This window comes from Sceloporus undulatus, chromosome 1, assembly GCF_019175285.1.
Source record: "Sceloporus undulatus isolate JIND9_A2432 ecotype Alabama chromosome 1, SceUnd_v1.1, whole genome shotgun sequence".
Taxonomy (NCBI): Eukaryota; Metazoa; Chordata; class Lepidosauria; order Squamata; family Phrynosomatidae; genus Sceloporus; species Sceloporus undulatus.
The window spans coordinates 75579465-75602392 of record NC_056522.1 but is presented as its reverse complement, the minus strand read 5'-3'; the positions used below and the strand labels follow the sequence as shown (position 1 = coordinate 75602392).

General features: G+C 40.2%; 1 protein-coding gene across 3 annotated transcripts in view; it reads right to left on the bottom strand.

The window, feature by feature from the left end:
• Positions 1 to 22928, bottom strand: part of TBXT (T-box transcription factor T) — a 25121-nt gene that overhangs the window by 1315 nt on the left and 878 nt on the right. Inside the window, exons 2-7 of one of the 3 annotated variants that reach the window (XM_042480761.1) lie at positions 21201 to 21465; positions 11867 to 12001; positions 9576 to 9637; positions 9421 to 9482; positions 7501 to 7677; positions 4409 to 4538 (exon numbers count right to left, since the gene is read on the bottom strand). In XM_042480761.1, coding sequence (XP_042336695.1) covers positions 4409 to 4538; positions 7501 to 7677; positions 9421 to 9482; positions 9576 to 9637; positions 11867 to 12001; positions 21201 to 21465 — 831 coding nt within the window. The remainder of the gene's footprint in view (positions 1 to 4408; positions 4539 to 7500; positions 7678 to 9420; positions 9483 to 9575; positions 9638 to 11866; positions 12002 to 21200; positions 21466 to 22928) is intronic. The other 2 variants (XM_042480767.1, XM_042480777.1) reach the window with 2 other exon arrangements.

The window sequence follows — 22928 nt, the reverse complement described above, 5'->3', positions numbered from 1 at the left end:
ATCAACAATAATTAACAGCAATTGATTCAGTGGTCTACTCTAGTTGAGATTAGCCCAAGCAATACTCCAGTTGGGATTAGCTCTTACAGTCCCCCTATGAATTTTGTATTTTGATAAAATGGACAAATATTACAGAATTGGCAGATTTACACACAGCATAGCTCCTGTAGAATTCTGTTGGACTGGCAGCTCCCACTAGATGGATATAATGTCTATTTCTGGCAACTGATATTATCACTGTCCTGTGTAGCATTTTACAGAGCAACAAAATTTCAGAAGCTTCAAGGTAATTGGGAAATCTAGCAAAGGGAAACAAAGCCTTACTTCACCTGAAGCCCTTCAGACAGGAGAAAGCAACTGCCAAGGGTTGAAGGGCATCCTTTAGGGGTCTTAGAGGGCTTCTACATCCTTCATACCACATCCTGCTAAGCTCCCCTCTTTTTTCAATCATTTGGGATCAAAATGCCCCCCATACCACCTGGGAGAGTTGATTTGCTGTTCAAAAAAAGGCCACTGCTGGACTAAAACTGCCTAAGAAGGACCAAAAAACTCTGGCCAAACTCCCTTTCATACTTTTTTTTAAAAGATGGGGAGTGCTGAAGGGCTCTGTGGACAGCATAAATGGCCATTAAGCCTGATACTACCTGTGGGCTGTACTTGTCCACCTCTACCTTAAGACAACAGTATATGAATGAAAGGGGTAACTATATCTCCCTGCCCTTTATTATGCTAAGCCAACCCTATCAGTGAAACAGAGACAAAGTATCCATTCATTTCCATACAATGTGTCCAACCTGGTGTGGTGCATAGAACACCCAGCTGACCAATCAGAAGGCAGGTGAGTTCCAGCCAATAGAATGTGGGCTGGGACTTTTGAACATTCCATGTGTCCATTGGTTTTGGCAGTTGGAATGTTGACAGTTGAGGGAACAGTTGAGTCCAAGAGAGGACTGGGTTCCATGAGTTCCTGAGGGAAGAGTCAGTTAGGGCTTGGAATCCGGAGAGTGAGGGTTCCAGGGATAGAGAAGGGCAGTCAGGGGTAGAGTCTGAGTGGGAAAGGGCTCCCTACCGTTTCACTTCCAGGACTCTAGGAAAGGGAGTGGCTGGAGTGTGATATCCTGCAGCATAGTGTTAGCTTTGGTGACTGTTAGGTCTAATTTTAAGAGAGGAACTTAATAGAAAGATTGAGTGACTCTTAGTTATAAGAAACTGGTGATTTAGATAAAGATTTATAAACCCAACGGTAACTATAACAAAATAAAAAGTAACAATTATATAAGATATTATATTAAAACCAACACTGTTAAACCTTCTTGTAAATAAAGTTTTATTTGTTTGATTCAAGAAGGACACACCTGGACTTGAATTAATACCACGCTACTCACAATACAAAACACGGGTGGCAGCGGTGGGATGACAAAAGTCCCAAGTGCCTGCCACAATAGAAAGGTTATTCATTACATATTTTGGTAGGCAGAAAGAAAAGTTACAGTTTCAGAGCACCTGGATTCAACAAAACCCGTGTCCAGAAGTGTGCTTTGGTTAGAGGGGTCTGAATATGAAATACCAGACACCCAGTCGTTGGGTTAAACGTAAGAGTGAAAGCTCAACAGTTGAAATCTAGGCGTTGGTGTCAGTAGAATAATCTTTGATGTAACAGCAAAAGGGTATTTGTAGGAGATTATTCGGAAACTGACCATGCTAGAAAGTGACTAGTCTCTGAGGTAAAAGTCCTGAGGTAATTGTAAGAGATTAGTAGGAAGAAAAAGCACACATAGTGATTCCTGAGGTAAAAGTTGGTGGTAACATAAGGAACCACTACGCTAACTTCAAGATACAAGTGTTGTCTTTAAATTCAGTTGAGACAAACACAGATAGAAGTATTTCCTGAGGTAAAAGTTTTAGGTATTTATAGGGAAATACTTAAAACATCCCTCCTAACAAAGTCAAACCTCCAACAATGACAGAAATGGTGGAGAAAGAAGAGGTCGGAGAAAAGATGGTGGTTAGTGGTGACACGGCCGTTTCTAAACCTCAAGAAAGTTTAGAAATGTGGAAAATCAAACTTGAAATGGCCAGACTTGGAAAAGGAAAGGAAAGTACTCATAACGGGGAAATACGTGACATGAAAATGAAAGACCTAGAAAATAGGATGGCTCATGATAGGGAAATGCGTGACATAAAGATGAAGACATGGGACTTAATGTTCAGTTCAAAATCTAGAGTTATTCATATTGTCAAGAATAACATTAATGGGTTCTCTCTATATGATATACATTTTTTTCCTAAATATGACATAGGAGTTAGACCTGAATTATATATTGCCAGTTTTGAAAAAGCTTGTGATGATATGGGGATATCAGACAAGGAGTGAGATTTGATTAGGCTTGAATTAAAGGAATTAAAACATAAAAAAGAATTAAAAGAAAAAGAATATGAGAGAGACTTAATAGAACTGAAATATCAGAGAAAAATGAAAGGAAAAGAATGGCAACATGAGAGGAAAAGAAAAAGAAAAGAAAATGAGGCACAACAAAGAGATGGAGCGTCAAAAACAGTTGAGAGAACTGAAGCATAACAAAGATTATTAGAAGAAAAATATGAAAAAAGTTAACAAAAAAGCTGGATGGTTTTAAAGAAAAGTTTAAAAACCAGGATAAAGTTATTAGTACACTTGAAGAACAAGTAGCTAATCTAGAATCCAAAAACCAGACGTTACAAGGTCTATCAGAGGGAAATATTTTCAAAACCATACTGGAAACAGGGAAAAGTGGTTGGAGATGATATTCCATCAGTCTTTAATCCAGTAAGAGAAAGGGGTTAGAAGATTGAATATATGGTTGATAAAAAAAAATTAAATGGAACATACAAAGGATCTGAAGTTGAAAGAAAAGGTTATTTAAGTGTTATTAAAGTATTAAAACCCAACAAGTGATATGGGTATGGTTATAATATGCTAAACGGATAAGAAAAGTATGGTGTTATAACAGATAGAATTGATATTAGACATATGTTAAAAAGGGAAACATACAGAAAAATCCCGAAGATACTTAAGTTGATAATGGTTGTTGATAAAACAAGTATTTAAAAATCTATTATATGTATATCCTGATGTTTATATGATGTTATATATAATATTGATAAACGGGTAAGTATAATTTATAATTGGGAATTCATTGACCAACATAACCGGTTGGTTATGTGTGTCAATGAATCTGTTAAAGGGGGAAGGTGTGTGGTGGATAGAACACTCAGCTGACCAATCAGAAGGCAGGTGAGTTCCAGCCAATAGAATGTGGGCTGGGACTTTTGAATATTCTGTGTGTCCGTTGGTTTTGGCAGTTGGAATGTTGACAGTTGGGATTTGACAGTTGAGGGAACAGTTGAGTCCAAGAGAGGACTGGGTTCCATGAGTTCCTGAGGGAAGAGTCAATTAGGGCTTGGAATCTGGAGAGTGAGGGTTCCAGGGATAGAGAAGGGCAGTCAGGGGTAGAGTGTGAGTGGGAAAGGGCTCCCTACCATTTCACTTCTAGGACTCTAGGAAAGGGAGTGGCTGGAGTGTGACGTCCTGCGGCATAGTGTTAGCTTTGGTGACTGTTAGGTCTAATTTTAAGAGAGGAACTTAATAGAAAGATTGAGTGACTCTTAGTTATGAGAAACTGGTGATTTAGATAAAGATTTATAAACCCAACGGTAACTATAACAAAATAAAAAGTAACAATTATATAAGATATTATATTAAAACCAACACTGTTAAACCTTCTTGTAAATAAAGTTTTATTTGTTTGATTCAAGAAGGACACACCTGGACTTGAGTTAATACCACGCTACTCACAATACAAAACACGGGTGGCAGCGGTGGGATGACAAAAGTCCCAAGTGCCTGCCACAATAGAAAGGTTATTCGTTACACCTGGTAACCAGAAATGTAACAAGGGAAGGAAGGTCAGAAGAAAAGCTCAGTGGCAAAGGTCACACCCTCATTAAAAACATCATCAAGGGCATTGCTCAGAAGTACAAAAGAAATGGAGACAATTGATACAAATATAGAAATTTAGCCATCCCTGTATCAGAAACTCCACAGACAAGAAATATCACTACCACTCCACCCTGGGTTCAAAAAGTCATGGCTAGTCCCAGAAGTTCAAGAAAAATACTGTTAACTGGGACATGAGGTATATCAAAATCACAGTGAGTGCAATTACAATTCCTAACCATATCCCAAGGCTTTGGGCAGTCTGAGCCTTGGAGGAACAAGGCTTGTATCTATGTTACAGCTGTGTTCTTCTGGAATTTCTGTTCATTTCAACAAAACTTGCACAGCCTTCTAACAACAAATTCCTTTGAAAAAAGCACATTCCAGTTCATACAAATCTAAAAGCTTTCTTGCTCATGAAACAGAGCATACCTAGAGCTGGTTGGAGGACCAGTACTGTGACTCATAGGCAACATACTTGTCGGTGGTGGAACCCCCAAGCTGGACCAGTTGTCATGGGACTGAAGCATAGAAAGGCAGGCTGAAGAACTGTCCCCATAAGCTGCTGTAAAGGAAAATAAGTCTTTATTTATAGTGGCGGGGGGGGATCTTTGTGATGATGTATCATTGTTATTGGTTTTACCAGGAAGCCATAAAAATAATTTTCATTAAAGATGTGGAATAATAATAATAATAATAATAATAATAATAATTTATTTATAGCCCGCCCAATCACAAGGAATACGGGCAGGTTACAGCAATATAAAGAGAGTGACGTAAGTCACAGAATTCACAGGAAGACCTGACGGAACTGGGCCTGTCTTTTTCACTCCCTCCCATGAAAGAGGCAGATGGGCCGGTCAACCACCTACCAGTCCTGGGGCCAGGAAAGCAAGTAATTAATGCATGAATAGGTTTCTTTGTAAAGAATTAATGGATAGCAGACAAGACCCTTTATATTATATTCCTATGCCTTTTTAAGTATGCAAAAGAATGCAGTCTTTAAAATGTCAAAGCTTACTTCACAACAAAAAACATCAGCAAATGCACTGAATTATGTTGCAAGGAATCATCTTGTTGCAATCCTACTGCACTTAATAATAATAAATAAAAAATTTATTTATATACCACCCTTCTATATAACCAGGGCGGTGTACAACATCACAAAATACATAGATTACAAATACAATAAAAACAAATGCATTAAAAACAATTCTGGCCAGCTTGCCACTGCTGACATAGAGGGGGGGGGGGAGACTAGTTGGGGCCTGTTTCAGGGAATGCTAGTTTGAACAAGAAGGTCTTCAGCCCCTTTTTGAACTGGGCCAGGGAGGTGGCCGAGCGGAGCTCAATGGGCAGGGAGTTCCAGAGGGTCGGGGCCGAGATGGTAAAAGTCCTCTTAGACGTGGAGGCTAGTCTGGCCCCTGGAACCCTCAATAGCTGCTGCCCAGATGTTCTGAGAGTGCGGGGCGGATTGTATGGGGAGAGGCGGTCCTCAAGGTATCCTGGGCCCAAGCCATTTAGGGCTTTATAGGTGATAACCAAGACCTTGTATTGCGCCCGGAAGCGAATAGGCAGCCAGTGCAGATCTTTAAGCACTGGTGTTATATGACTGGCTCTGGATATGCCAGTAACCAGTCTGGCTGCCATATTCTGCACTAATTGTAGCTTCCGGGTATGGTACAAGGGTTGCCCCATGTAGAGCGCATTGCAGAAGTCCAAACGAGAGGTTACTAGAGCATGTACTACCGTTTCAAGGTCCCCCTGGCCCAGGTAGGGACGCAGCTGGCGTATCAGCCGAAGCTGATAACAGGTGCTCTTGACCGTCGCATCCACCTGTGATGTAAGGTGGAGCGACGAGTCAAGGAGCACCCCCAGACTGCGTACCGAGTCCTTCACAGGAAGCGTGATCCCGTTCAGGACAGGTGGAACCACCGCCATCCCCGGGCCAGGAGAACCTATCACGAGCACCTCCGTTTTCTCTGGATTCAGACTGAGTTGGTTTTCCCTCATCCAGCCCATTACCGACTCCAGACAGGCCACGAGAGGAGAGATGCCATCCCCAGTCACTGCATCAGTCGGAGACATAGAGAAGACTATTTGGGTGTCATCAGCGTACTGATAACCCCGCGCCCCATGTCTCCGGATGATCTCTCCCAGCGGTTTCATGTAAATGTTGAAAAGCATGGGAGACAGAATGGCTCCTTGAGGGACCCCAGATGTAAGGGCCCTCTTATCGGAGCACACGTCTCCCAGCTGCACCATCTGGAACCTCCCAGAGAGGTAGGATCGGAACCACTGGAGTGCAGTGCCCCCGATTCCCACCTCTGCCAAGCGCTCCAGAAGGATACCATGGTCTATGGTATCGAAAGCCGCTGAGATGTCCAAGAGCACCAACAGGGACACACTTCCCCTGTCGATGCCCAGACGGAGATCATCGACCAAGGCGACCATGGCCGTCTCAACCCCGTAGCCCACCCGAAAGCCAGTTTGAAATGGGTCCAGATAATCCGTTTTGTCCAAGATCAATTGAAGTTGGATTGCAACTGCCCTCTCGATCACCTTCCCCAAAAATGGCAGTAGCGAAACTGGCCGATAATTATTATGCATCAGGGGGTCGAGGGAGGGCTATTTGGGCAGCGGTTTTACTATGGCCAATTTTAAGCTGGATGGAAATTTCCCATCCCTCAAAGACTTTCATTTAGGAGTAAGCCTCTGGGCTTACTACTAAATAAATATGTACAGGACTGCACTATAAGCATTCAGATTTTTCCCAAGCAAGAGGTGATCGGAACTTGGCAATACTGTTGTTAAAGGAGATGGAAAGTAAAGCATTCACTTTGATTATTCATTCATAAATATCTGTAACTTGTGAACATGCTGCAAAACTCAAACAATTGGAGAATGTTTTAAAAAGTACAAGATCACCCATATTGGCTCCACAGATGATCTGCTGTCTCCTTAAGTCTACCAGCCTTTTACAACCTGATTGTCTCTAGGTCCAGAAGGAATTGCAAATGATAAATAGAAGAAATCACTTTTTAAAATCATGTACTGCATCGAAACAGCAGTAAAACCTGCACTAGAGGTGGCAGAATTTTTTTAATGTAATTATTCATTGAAAACATTTCCATAAGTAAGTTTCAAGGCAAAGCTGCCAAAAGCTATTCACAAAGAAGAATGAGTAAAGCAATAAAATATAAATTACACTTAAAACAACTTAATGTTGTTAAAACATCAAAATAGTCACAATAAACATTCATATTATAAAAAAATGGGCATGCTTTGTTTTCTTGTTGTGACACAGTTTATGTAACAAAGTAGAGGATCTTACCAGCAAATCTCATCCAGTCCATTTGCCTGGTTCACCATGATCTTTTAAAATTGTGTTTGAGTGTTTCTCAACAACTTAAAGTACACCAACATGATACTATTGGTCCATTCTCTACGTACACACTGGTATTTGATCTGCTGGTTAACTTCCAGTGATACCAAATAACAAGAGGACAATACAAAACACTCACTTGGAGAACTGGTTCTATGAGTGTATGGGTTTGGATAAGGAGCAGGGCGGTGATTCCTCAGTGATGAGTATCTTTCACAACTGTGAGCAGGGGAAAGTGACAGAGGTGCGCCAAACTGTGGGTGAGGATTGGCAGGAGGACACAGAGCCCCTGTTCCAGGAATCAGCCAACCACCTACTGTAAGAAGAAGGAAAGTTTCATCCTGCTAAGATATTAACAGTATGGTCTGCCCAAGATGGCAGTGAGCCTTTGGCACAAATAGTTCAGGAACATCAAATAACTCAACTGCTTATTTACCACAGAACTACAAACATGGCTGCCTTGTAACCAATTCACCTCTCCTCTCCCTTGGAATACTTACCTATGTTGCAATGTCATCAAACTGTGCACCTTCCCAACCCCAGCTTGAAGACAGTGCAACAGCACCACCTAAGTATTATGCATTACACAGGTAAGGGGAAAACTCAACACAAAGTTACCACTTTCAGCAAACTATCTTCACATAATTAATAATGTATACTTATACGCTCACACCTCTTCTTTACCTGTTTAGAGCTGTGAATAAAGAGGATGCTGTCTACATTGGCAGGATATGAGTAACCTAGATAGTCACTTGTGAACTTTAAATAACAGCAGCTACATTGTTCTGAAATTAATTCACAGTTCGTTTTTACATGTATTGTTTAACCAGTGGTGCTTGTAAGTCAAGAGGTGCTAAAGAGATGCCCTAAATAAATAAATACAGTTTCACTTACATTTCTGACATGCTTGACTAATTTAATCAAGCTCTTAACTAATTCAGTGTTTTTTACTACCAGTGCTCCACGAACTCTGAAGCAATGAGGTTATTTCAGAAGTTGTAGAATGTTACCCTATTGTTTGGATTTATTTGGGCAGTAAACTACAGTGGCTGATCTCCTGTGTGTTCAACCCATTTAACTTGCATGAATGTGAATACTTATCCCATGAGGCACACACAGAATGCTTTTTTGCAACATTAAATGTTTTAAGTGCAGACCTAAGTGGTTAAAGCAATCATATTTTTAATGCCAATTTCAGGGGGATATGGACATCCAGCTATTTTTAAGCATGCCAGTTCTACTTTTTGGACATGGTGTAGGAAAGGTACAAGTTCTACCATGGATTCAAAAGTGCTTGCTAATTTTAAAAATTGCACTACCTAACAGTAATCACTGTACAAGATCTAGATCTCCATCTCTTCTCTTCATGGACAATTATGCTCTTTCCTTCTTGATTATGGTGGTCAGGTTTCAAGAACTGTCAGGGGTCTTTCAAATGAAAGCATCCTATATTTGAAAGTTTACAGATCAAGAGTTATCAAAAAGAGGATCAGAGGCCTTTAAGTGACTAATCCATAGTACCTGGACACATGACTGAACAGGTAGCTTCCCTTACATGAGGAGATCTACTTATATTCCAGTTATTTTAAAATTTACATAAATAAGCATGGGGGAAATGTTAAGCATATCAGCATAATCTTTTGGCCTTTGGTCACATGTTTTCTCTTTTTTGGTGATACAGACATGACCAGCCATCCTATCCTGACCTGTATTTTGGGAAAATATGAGTGCAGATTTTCTTCCACCTGACATGCTGAGTAGAAAAGGGCAAGAGAGTAATGTGACTACTGCATTCATAGAACTTGGCATCAGAATTTTAACAACACAGTAACAATCTTATTGATTAAATAGACACAAAATCAGAAAAAATGAAAAACAGCTCAAGACTGAGAGACAGTTAAACTGGTATAGATTAGTGGATATTTATAACAGCACTGATATCTTTACTAGACTTATGCACAATATCCTTAGATACATAGCAAAAAGGGTACCTGAGCAAAGCAGAACTGATATTGGTGGTATATTACATTATAACTTTCAGAAGAGAGCTTAGACATACATTGTGAATACCCTGACTGCTGACCATCTCCCACTTCATCCATCATGTCTTTGTGATCACTTCTGTCAAAGAAATCATATTTTGTTAGTCCAAAAGATTGAATCTTGAAGAAATGTGCTTTGTAAATGCAATTAAAAACAGCCAACAGCTCTCACCTCTCTTTTGCGTCAAGAAAAGCTTTTGCAAAGGGATTGTACTTAATTTTTAACGCTGTTATCTAAAAAACACAAACAAAAAGTCTCAGGTCCAAACTTTTTTTTAACTGTTTTATTCATTTTTCATAAAACCATCACACAAAATTTCTGCAATTGCACTAAGAATTTCATAATGGCTCAGAGTGAAATTACCGAAACGCCACTGAAACTTCTCACACACTGCAAAAGCAAGCTTTGAAATCATTCTTTTAGCTTCAACTCCTCCCCCCCCCCCCCCTTAGATGCTTGCTTTTATTATCCTATTAAGGAAGTACATAAGGGAGGGGGTACACTAAAAACAGTTGTAAAAAGCTTCAGGTTTCTAGGGGGAAAGAAGGGCTAACGCAATATAGGGATACACTAACCATGGATATCACGGACACTTAGAGTAATATATTGGTCAACCATGTTAATATCTTTCCAGTTACTGAGAATGTAGAACATGATAACATGAGACTATTGTCACATCTGTACCCATTTTTCTTAAAGGAAACAATGAAACTTAAAACTTCCTATATAAAAATGCTCTGCTATGAATTAACAGAAGACTGCTCAGTTATTTGGATTCTTGCTCTGTTATGTGTTACTGTGAGTCTTAAAAGTTATCAGTACTTGGTATTTGACACAAGTTAAAATTCATCATGTATATCACTTTAAAGTGTTATTTGTAGAGGCAGGAACATAGTTCCCTTTAGTTGATCTGCCCTTGCCTCCAAGTCTTTGACATTTGATACAAAATATTATAAGGAAAATTACAAAAGATGGTTTAAATTGTAATGATTAATCATAATGTCATGCTGCATTTTCATAAACAGTTGACCCAACATATATTGATTGTACCATGGCAAACTATAACCTATGGAGGATTTCCTGATGCATTTGACTGACTTGAAAAGTCAGTAGTATACCAGTTACGAATAAAATTTAGCAACAGATTCAAATACAGTAAGGAAAACAAAAAAGAGAGCTGCTTTAAAGAACAAGCAGACTTGATTTCTTATAAGGAAATCCCCTGAACTGGATGAATCCTAACACAGAGAATAGCACAGATACAGCCATAACTAGCCTGCTCTTTCTTTCCTTCTAAGAACAGCTGAGCACCCTGATTATTTTTCAACTGGACAAGAGGGAAAACAGTCATTTATTTCAGAGAAGGGAACTGGCAAAAATACCTCTGAATATTCCTTATCTAAAAATCTGTATGAAATTCATGGGGTTGCCATAACTCAACTGCTGACGAAGGCACATTCCCACACATTTTAAATTATGAATGAAAAAGATTTCTCATTCTCTCACTAATGAAATGTTGTTTGATGTTGATGCTAAATGGTCTAGATTCTCTTGATGTAAGATATCAATTCTTAGTGATTTTTCCAAAATAGACAGCATTTGATTACTCTGCTTGTTTGAACTTTTTTTTTACTAAATTAAGTATCTTCAAAATGGTCTTTTGTTTTGACAATCCACAGGAGAAAATTTTCTTTTATCATGGTCTGTTTTCCACAGAACAAGAGAATAATTTGTCACCCACTCCTAATGACATTTTGTTTAGAAGGAAATTCCACAACATATTTGTAGGCAATTTGTTTTGCTTGGAAGCACCAACAACAAAAGAGAAAGGAAATAATTGATCAAAAGCCCAATTGTTAATTCGGACCTTCTACATTAAAAGCTGGGATGTGAATGCAAAAGGACAGAAAATACAATAGTATGACTTTTTTGTTTGACTTGAACAAGATAATTAAATTGTATTGAAACTGTAACAGAAGAGTTGGGTTGTTGTTGTTGTTTAATTCTAGACATCTGGAATTATATAAATTAAGATTTTCAATGGAACCCAGGTCCAGGTTTCTGTGTTATAAAATAGGATATTCTATAAATAAATATTCCCAGCTGGTGGCTGCTCAAATCTTTTTTCAAAACTGTCAAATTTATTTCATTTGAAAAAAGAATGTACTGTACTAATCTCATTATCATCTTACTCCATTGCTGAGTTCTTCCTATTATAGGCTATTTGTACCAATATTTCAGATCTATAGACCAGCAGTTGAAATGCTTTTCAAACTGTCCAGTGTTCAGTGGAAGTGCACAATGGTCACATTTCTTGTCTGGCATCCTTTCAAACTCTTTTAAACAGTCAATATGTTCCCAATTTAACATTCCTCTTCTTATGTCAAGAATTTCCCCATTTTGCTTATGTACTCTTCAAAGAAGAAAAATCCATGCAGGGTTCTTCCCCACTTTGTACCTACCTCCTCATTTTGGTAAGCTGTCACAGCTATAAACTGGGTCTCTGGGAAAGAATGGCTGGTGATCATCCGCTGAGGGCCACCAACTCTCACTATATGAATCCTAGGCTCATATTTGTGCAATGAGTTCAGCATGATCTGTTAATGTAAGGATAACTAGTCAATACTGAGGCAGAAGTAAATAAGGTTTTTACATTACACCATAAGCTAAAGTTGTGTTGTTGTTTTTAAATCAGAGGATAAAGTACATAAGAAATAGGATACATAAAATAACAAAAAGGAAAAAAAAGCTTGTCTCTACCTCTGTTCTAATTTAAAGTAGGGATCCTGTTTGGAAAATTGTATCTTGGTGTTGTAAACTAGGATATGAGAACACTCTTTGTGTCCATTCTGCACATGCAGTTGTCACAGTGTCTTTCGTAGTACTGGAGGTAGTTCATCTGCTCCAAGTTTAAGTCTTAACTTTAAAGGAGCTATTCTGGGAACAGTGTTAGCTCTTTTAAAGTTCAGACTAAAATCCAGAGGAGATGAGGTGTCATGAAAGCCATGAGACATCACTGCACATATGTAGCCCTTTCACAGCCTAAGCAGTCCAACCAAATAGTCTCTAACTAACAATTCCCCAATTGTCTGAATTTGTTTCAGCTATAAAATAGATAAAGATCTTAAACAATGATATGAAGTCAGTTTGATATCCCAGTAGTTCTTAACCACAGATTCCTAATTCAGATGAATTATGGTTAGAGATTATCTATTTTATCTACTCATGCACTACAGCAGGGGTAGGCAACCTGCGGCCCGCGGGCCGGATGCGGCCCGGCAAGGCCTTGGGACCGGCCCCAGCCCAGTCCTGCCGCCGATTGCCACTGGGGCCTTTGGGGGGCAATTGTCTATAGAAGCCTCAGAAACATGCATTTATATTAACATTTTTTTAAAAATCAGCAAATTTTTTCGCGTGTCCTCCATTTTTTTTTTAAAAAAAGTGTCTTCCATTTGAAAATTTTGTCCTACATTTGTCCTGGTTTATTTATATATTTAATATTTGATATTTAATTTTTTTTATTTTTTTATTTTTTTTGCTTTGGCCCCCGAGTTGTCTGAGGGACAGCAACCCGGCCCCCGGCTCAAAAAGATTGCCTACCCCTGCACTACAGGGAGCACTAAAGGGGTTCCATGTGCAGGCAAAACATTTCTTTGTATCCAGCTTATTAAGACAGTTATCTCCCTATTGACAGGAGCTGAACAGACATGCACCTAATTTAACAAAAAATACCACAGTAGAGTATGAATGAGAGGCAGTGTGTTGTAGTGGTTTGAGTGTTGGACTATGACTATGGAGAGCAGCATTTGATTCCCTGTTCAGCCATGGAAACCCACTGGGTGACCTTGGACAAGTGACACATCCCCAGAAAACCCTGTGATAAGTTGGAGACTCGAAGGCACACCACAAGTGTGTAAACAAAATATATTATACAAGGCACATACCATAGGCATATGTTGTGCTAGACCAGGGATGGCGAACCTATGGCACGCATGCCAGAGGTGGCACTCAGAGTCCTCTCTGTGGGCACATGTGCCGTCACCCCATCACAGAGTTTGCCAGAGTTTTTTACTAGAAAGCTCAGAGGGACATGGTACTTTGCAATAAATAAGTGGGTTTTGGGTTGCAGTTTGGGCACTCAGCCTCTAAAAGGTTCACCATCACTGTGCTAGACAATTTAAACAGGGAGCCACCATGGTGAGAAGACTTCAGGAGATCAGGGCTACTGGGCAGATCACACTCTTTTAGCCTAGGAAGGCAATGGCAAACCTCCTTTGAATAAATCTTACCAAGAAAACCCTAGGATGGGTTACCATAACCTGGAGTCATCTTGAGGGTACATAACAACATCAAATAATTTAAACCTGAAGCAATTATCCTTTTTTTTTAAAAAAAAATATCACAAAGTGTCCAAATGTTATAACATGAATGAAGAGTGACTGCTCGGTGGTGGAGACACTGGCTTTCTGAATTTTAGTCTAGAATAATGCCTTTTTTAAAAAAATCAAAATTCATCCTGTTGTCATACAGATAGATTGTTGTTGTTGTTGTATGCCTTCAAGTCATTTCTAATTCATGGCAACCCATGGATGTTTTTTGGCAAGAATTGTTTAGAGGAGGTTTGCCATTGCTTTCCCCAGAAGCTGAGAGCATGTGACTGGCGCAAGGTCATCCAGTGGGTTTCATGGCCAAGCAGGGAACTGAACCCTGATCTTCAGAGTCACAGTCCAACACTCAAACCACTATGCCACTGAGGGTCAGGCATTTCCAGTGAAATCAGTTAACTTAGGTGTATCCAACTCTATACTTTGGTTAAAAGTTGTTTACTTTTCTTCCGAAACAAACCAAGGACAACAAATGTACACAATCACACAGAGATGCAAAATTAATTAGGCAGCAATAGTTGCCTGTACTCTGGGTCAGACAGCCTGGAACTATCTACTGAACAAGTTCACTTTCTGGACACCACAGTACAGCTACAAAATGGACAGATAAACACCACACTATATCACAAACCCATGGACTGCTACACATACTTACATGCCTCCAGCTTCCACCTGAACACACCACTAGATCCATGGTCTACAGCCAAGCCCTCTGATACAATCAGATCTGCTTAGACCCACAAGACAGGGATGCCAAACAAATGAACAAGGGAAGACGAGTACCTAGAACTGATCTATTACAGAACAAAATGAAGAGGGAAAATGACAGCACCCTCTTACATACAGCTCTCAACTGGGACCACTCAAGCACATCATCAATGAACTACAACCCATTCTGGACAATAATGCCACCCTTTCAAGGGCCCTTGGTGGCAGACCTTTACTCACAGCCCCCAAACCTCAAACAGGTATTTACCTATGGGAAGACACATGACACAGATGGGGACACAGGTACTAAGCCCTGTCACAAACCAAGATGCTAACTCTGCCCACATATATATCCAGGAAATGTCATCACAAGACCTAATGATATTACCCACAATATTAGGGGGGCCTTCACATGCTCATTCTCCAATATGATCTATGCTATACTGTGTCATCAATGGCCTTCAGCACTCTACATTGGGCAACCATGCCAGTCCCTGCACCAGAGGATAAATGGCCATAAATCAGACATTAGGAATGGGAATACATAAAAACCAGTGGGAGAACATTTCAATCTCCTTGGGGATTCCATCTCAGGCCTCAGGACAGCAGTCATTGAACAAAATAACTACAAAGGTAGATTGGAAAGAAAAACAGCAGAAGTAGAATTCATCTACAAACTACAGTCCCTTAGCAATGGATTGAACAAAAACAATGGTTTCCTGACACACTAAATGCACTTCAACACTATCTGATCCCATCCTCATGAGGGTGTCCTACATTCATCTATTTGTTTCACCACAGAATAGTCTCATTGCAAAACTGGATCTGCCACTTTTCTAGTTTCCTAGGTCTTTGTGCACTAAGGACCATCATTAAAACTAGGCTTGCAACTTCATTTCCATACACAAATGACTTGTAATTTGTATTGACATCCCCATATACCAAGGGCATAAATATGTCCGTACCTGGCTTCCACACCATCAAATGCATCTAAGCAAGTAGACTGAAGTCTACGAAGGCTCATGCTGCCAATTTCTTTCTTTCAGTTAGTCTCAAAGGTGCTACAAGATCTCTCTACATTTTAGATCAGACAGGTAGAGGGAAAGGTTCTTCAGAATATAAATTCATATTATCTAACTATTCTTAATTCATAGGCATAACTTCTATTGACCTATGACAGGTACACACTAACAACTGGCATATACTATGCCTAACACTATGACAGACACAGTAACAACTGCCATACTTGCCTAACATTGGCATATACTATTCAGGTTTGGTTGACCAACTAGCATGTTTCTTAGTTTAAAAATGAATTAAATAATATTAACTGATTCATGTTCAATTTTCTGCAGTAGTGTTATGGGGCTCAAATAAAAGCACATGAACATTTGTGCTATCAAGTATACTTCTAAATGACTCTAGTTCACATGTGGGCAAAATATGGTCTCTCAGCCCTAAGCCATCCTTGTAGCCTCATTTAAAAATTAGCCTTGTGGTTAGCTGCCCAAACTCAGCAATGGTCATCCACTAAATAGACTATAGCTAAGGGGGGAAAAAACTAGATGCACTATTTTTGATGGGGAAATAAAGTTTTTAACTGCCCTTTTGTGGCATGTTTACAAACAATTTTCCATTTTTTAAGTATATGGCATATTAAAGTCTGTTTAAATATATTTAGAGTTAATTTATATCCCTAAATATACATTTAATCACAATTAATCAAGCATAGTAATCAAGTGTTAATAAAGTATGGAAGAGTTTTATTGGTTAATAATGAAATTCATCTTTCCAAATACTCTGCACAGTACATTTATTAGACATATTTGTAAGGTGTATTTGCTAATAACAATTGGGGAAGGAATTATTAATAATGAAATGTATATGTAAAAATTAAAATAAAATACACATGGAAAATAATATATTTTTATCTATGTTTTCCTCATTAAAGGTCAGCTGAGTGCCAGCGCTTCCATTCATACCATGACAGATATGGTACATTTATCCTTTGGCGCAGGGACTGAGCACATTTCTGCAAGTGTTGTTTGTCATGCAACCAAGTAACAACAGTTACTGAAGTTCCCCGTCCTACACAACAATTAAAGGTACAGAAACTAGCTTCAGGTTTTATTCTGGCAATCTTAAGGTACCAGCCTGTCTTAGATGTTCTAAAATTTAGCAGACACTTAATTAGCTCTTTGTCATACAATAAACTGTTTTATCTACTTAAAAGACAAGCCTATGTATGTACTCTGGAGTAAGTTCTAGTGTATTCAATGGATCTTACTCCCTGGTAAGCGTGCATAAGACTGCAGTCTCTTGGAGGTCTTTTCGATATGTCATTAAACTTATTATCAGGCCATTTGCAAACTACACAGAGACTGACTGTTGTTAATCCAAAACTGCAGAAAACAGGGCAGGAGCATTGGAGGTAGTAGTGAGTGGTAGAATCATTAGTAGGGGCTGTTGCCTAAAAACTTTGCACTTGTATTCTTCTATCTGCTTTAATGCTAACAATTGAGGGGAAAGTACTTGTTACCAAGACAGTAATCTGTGGCTGGTTTAGCCCTGCAACACAATCAAAATAAGGAGAGGATAAATATAATTATCAAACTAGGTATGACTCATGTTTGGCAAAGTTGAAGGCAGTAAGAAAAGAGGAAAACTGCACTACAGATGGATAGACATGTCAAGAAAGCCAAAACTCTTGAGTTTGCCAGACCTGAGCAGGGCAGCTGATAAAGAGTGACTAGGAAGTCTCTGAGTCACAGGATCACCATAAATTAAAATCAACAACAGCCAACAACAACTATTACTATTGTTACTGTTGTTGATATTAATATTAATGTTTTATGGATGAGGGCAGGGAATTGTCAATTTTATTTTAAGTCTGAGGGCAGGGAATTATGAAATCAACAAATTGCAAGCCACTCTTGGGAGTGTTTTTGGCCGAAGGGTGAGATACCAACACTCTAAATAAATAAATAAATAAATCTGAACACACACACACACACACACCAGATATCTCACTAAGAGCTTAGCAAATTAAATATTGTCCTTCAACTCATCTCTAATGCCCAACAGAGTCCTCTTCACTCCACTTTATGATATGACTGAGTATGCCAATATAACTAATAGGTGCAGCCTTCAGGCAGACCACATTAGGGCACAATCTAGTTTTCTCTGTTTACTGGGACAATTGTCAACCTGTTACTATTGTCTTTAGGGGCAAATAGGTTATATTTTCTGTAATGTTGTTAGGATATACACATATACACTAGAGAGTTCTTCTTTTGTCAGTGAATTCTTTTGTTCTCTAGAAAATGAATCTTTCAGGTCCAAACTGCATTGCAGAAATAATCTAGTTTGAGACCACTTTAAGTGACCTGGCTCAGCGCTAGGGAATCCTATGAACTGTAGTTTATTGTTGCACCAGAGCTCTCTGACAGAGAAGGCTGAATGTCTCACAAAAGTACAGTTCCCAGAATTCCCTAGCACTAAGCCAGGGCACTTAAAGCGGTCACAAACTGGATTATTTCTGCAATGTGTTTGGGACTTGTAAGATTCATTTTCTAGAGAACAAAGGAGTTTGTTGACAGTAGAGGAACTCTCTCTTTCTGCAATGTGTTTTGGACCTCAGTGAGAGATGGCTGCATTTCATTCTAGGGTACAGATACATTATAGAGACACAAGCTGACAGTACACTGATTATTTCCCACTGATATCCCCAATTCTAGACATGAATTTGGTCAATGTTGTTTTTGAATTTCAGTTCAGTTATAAGTACAGCCAATCTATTTTAAAATTAAAATTCTACTAAATGTTCTTCAGCTTGTTGTTTTAAAGAATGAAACCATTACAGACAGTTTACTGACACTTTTCTTCTGAAGCAAAGCCACTGGTAAACAAATATGCCTTTTCAGATGTTCAGTGAACACATATGAACAGCAAGGCATCAGGACAATCCATACCATCCCAATATCCATAAATGCACTCAAAGATCTGAATACAACCCACATAACATACAAAATTTGCAAAAGACATGGGCCCCAGGTTGCTCATACACAGCCTTGCAGTCTTGTAGTACCTTTGAGACGAACCATTTTGTTAGGGGATACATATTTATGTTCTAGATGCATCAAATATGATCCTGTGTTGGCTAGTTTCCAGTACTTTGTGTTTAATAAAGTGGACTGCAGCCCACAAAAGCTTATGCCATAGAAAGTATGCTAGTCTGTAAGATTTACAAAACTATTTTTTCTGCAAGAGACTAACACAGATACCCCACTAAAAAGAGTGTAAATACAGTGGTGTGTACATAGGAAGAGACTGTTCACAGACCCTCAGATGAAGGTGTGGAAGAGGGAACAACAGCTTATGCCACAGTACATATGTTAGTCTTTAAGATATCACAAGATGTTTTTTGTTGCAATCCCCCACGGAATAGTCACAATATTTAAAAAGGTAAAAGACATGGGGAATACACAGTTACCCAAATGCCTGCAGCAATGGGTAGCATCCCAACACACAAGAAGCAATCCTTAGTGTGAGAACAGAAGTGTTACAAGTACACAAAAGTGTCCCAATTCCACTGGAAGTAACACCAGACACTCCTCCTTACGAAGGGAAAGCAAAGAAGCTCACCAATCCTTTCAGGTTTCTAAGGGTGAAAGCATTTCCAGGGCCCAATTCTGCACAACTTCTCTTCACATGAAAGGAGCAAAGTGGCAACAGTACGGAAAGGACAAGTAGCCCACCCATGGCTCCCTGAGTACATGATAACTGAACCACATGAATTGGATATTAGAGGAAAGTCAGCATTTTCAAAATCAACAGGAAAGAAGGAAAAGATGGCTCTCTTTGCAAGATCTAGAGTATGGGCTCAAGGCTGACCTGCTCTGAAGTGTCCCTTCTGTGCCAACTAGGGTTGCCAGATTAGAAAACGGGACAGGATTCTTGCACTTTGTGCAAAGGGATCTTGTAGCACCTTTGAGACTAACCAAGCAAAAGGTAGACCTCAAGGTCTACTTCCTCAGATGCCAGTCTAGGAAAGCTTGAAGTAGGATGCCGTTCCCTCAATTAAGTCTCAAAGGCCCTGCAAGATCCCTTTGCATAGTGATATTCCAGACCATGGCTATGGTCCAAAACACACTGCAGAAATAATCCCGTTTGAGAGACCGCTTTCACTGCTCTGGCTAGCTAAGAAGTTCTCAGAACTATAGTTTTGTGGGACATCTAGCCTTCTCAGTCAGAGAGATACAATCAACTCTAATTCCCAGGATTCCCTAGCACTGACCCGCAGCAATGAAAGTGGCCTCAGAGTGGATTATTTCTGCAGTGTGTTGTGGACCTATAAATCTCTGTAATGGTTGTTTTGAGGAGGGCATTTAGACAGGGGTGGCCTGTTACCTAGTAGCCTCCCAAGCAACACCAGCTGAAATGCTTTCTGTTACACAACTGTTGTAGCTGCAGGAGCTGCCAATCTGGCAACCCAAGGCTGCATCCACACTGGAGACACAATCCCATACACCAAGGATTTTGAATTTGAATTGACATGTTCTCCCATAGAACAGAAATAGTAAAAAGAATCCTCATACCTGGGATCAAGCATTGATAGAAATGAAGACTGCAGCCAGGAAATCATAAGATAAGAATGGGAAGTGCAGCTGTGAAAGGACTAGAGAAAGCTCCTACAATGCAAGGATATATAACTCAGCACAGAAATTAGAATGGAAGAAGCCATTGCATTCCCTTTTGTCATGTATGGATCCTAGAGCTGACAGTTAAGGAGGAGGAGAGGGAGGAAATCAACTCGTTCTAAATGTGGTGCTGGAGAAGAGTGCTAAGGATCCCATGGACAGCCAAAAAGACCAACAAATAGATCCTGGAGCAGGTGAAGCCAGAAATCTCCTTGGAAGCTAAGATGACAAAACTCAGGTTGCCGTACTTTGAACACATCGTGAGAATCATTGGAAAAAACAGTAATGCTAGGAAAGGTAGAGGAGAATTGAAAGAGAGGAAGGCAGCATGCAAGATGGATGGACTCTATTAAAGCGATCATGAATATGAGTTTGCAGGAGTTGAGCAGAGCAGGCCTTGGAGTCTCCTTCTTTGGAGGTCTTTAAACAGAGGCTGAATGGCCATCTGTCAAAAGGGAGGCTCTGACTGTGAGTTCCTGCATGGCAGAATGGGGTTGGACTGGATGGCCCTTGTGTCTCATCAGCAGGGTTGCCATGGGTCGAGATCCACTCCAGGCCAGTTAACAACAACAACAACAAAATCTCCCACACCAATGGCATATATAGTTTAAGATTTGTAAGCTGCCTTGAGTCTGTGTACTGGGAGGAAGGCGGGGTATAAATAAACATAATAAGAATAAGAATAAGAATAAGAATAAGAAGAAGAAGAAGAAGAAGAAGAAGAAGAAGAAGAAGAAGAAGAAGTGTGCGTGTCCCTGGCTTCCACTCTGCTGTTGGCCTCTGAGGAAGTAGAGAGAAGCCTAGGAAAGCCCATGCTGCCAAGGTCTTTCTTTCAGTGAGCCTCCACATGGCGCCCCTTTGAACTGCCAGGGCTCCATGCTATGGATTGCTGGGGATGACCGTTTGGTGCGGAGCAAAAGGGGTGCGAAAGCGGACTGTACCCGAAGTGTGGCTGCATCCCTGGTGGCCCCCCACCCCTTGCCCTGCCGCCCCCTGCTCCTGACCTGTCCTCCGCCGTTGAGCTTGTTGGTGAGCTTGACCTTGCTGAAGGAGACGGGGGCCTTCATCCAGTGGGCGCCGAAGTTGGGGGAGTCCGGGTGGATGTAGACGCAGCTGGGGGCCTGGGGCTCGGGCTTGCCCCCCGGGACCCACTCCCCGTTGACGTACTTCCAGCGGTGGGCGTCGGCCGCCACGAAGTCCAGCAGGAAGGAGTACATGGCGTTGGGGTCCAGGCCCGAGACGCTGGCCTTCAGCACCGGGAACATCCTCCTGCCGGCGAGAGGGGAAAGCAAAAAAGCAGCTCATTTCAGAGTTCTAATGGTGAAAGGAGACCAATCTGAGCTCTAGACTACTAGAGTCCAGGGTTCGAATCCCGACTCAGCTAAGGAAACCCCTTGTGATGATAATAATAATAATAATAATAATAATAATAATAATAATAATAATAATATTCATTTATATCCCGCTTCCCCGAACGATCAAAGCAGTTTACATTAAAATAAAGTTAAAAAGCTCATGCTGCCAACTTCTTTCTTTCAGTTAGTCTCAAAGGTGCTGCAAGATCTCTTCACATGTTGGGAATTGTAGTTTATTGTGGCACCAGACAGAAAAGGCGAAATGGCTCACAAAACGACAGTTCCCAGATTTCCCTAGCATTGAAGCAGGGCAGTTAAAGCGGTCTCAAACTGGATTATTTCTGCAGGAGAGCAAGGCTGCTCAGCTTTCTGCCACAAGACATTCCTGCCCGGGAGAGTGCAAGAGTTAAAGCGGTTCCAAACCGGGTTGTTTCTCCAGTGTGGATGCAGCCAGCTTCCTTCCTTTTGTAAGGAAGAGCCTGCTGTGGAAGAAAGGAAGATCCCTCCGCCCCGCAATTCTGGCTCAAAAGTCGGGAGTTTTGCAGGTTAGACTTTGATCCCAAAATTGGGGTAGAAAATTCCTCTCAACCTTGCTAAAAATGCTAGCGAAGACTTTAGAAAGAGTATGCATATACTGTATATATAGAGAGAAAGACACACACAAATCCGCACAGAGAGAGTTTAGCACTCTGATATTCAACTAACTTGGAAGCAAACTTGCATTCCAGTTTTTGAACAACTATTTTTTGTAATGATTTCGGTATAAGTCCATCTCCAGTAAACATTCTTCTGAATGCGGGGGACATCGTTTAAAATAGCAATCTGAGTGTGAGAAAGGACAAAATAGGGAACTGGAAAACAGAAAACAAACAAACAGTGTCTAAAGTCTCCTTCAGTTTGTTGATGCGGTGATTTGATCAGATTCTTCATTTTGAAGATGCGCAGCACATAGGATGAGAAAGCGCCGGGCAATGGGGCCATTCCCTTTTTGAAAAGCAAAGGAAGGGAAATTCAAACCTTCTCCATTTTATTAGCCTGGGATTCTCAGGGCGCCTAACAAGGGAAAATGGTCGGGATCCTTTTCCAGATCAAAGGAACGGGGAAAGGAGGACCAAAGTGGACATTTCAGATCCTTTCAATGGACTTCACTTCTCTGCTTCGAAGGCAATGGGTTGTTTCAATGGTCTTACACTTCAGGGGTTATTTCCTAAAGACATTTACACACTTCACCCACCCACCTACCCCAAACCATTTATTTATTCATAACAACCGATGTCAATTCTTATTGATGTTATGTGCTGGCCAAATGGCCGTAATAAAGTTATTATTATTATTATTATTATTATTATTATTATTATTATTATTATTATTATTATT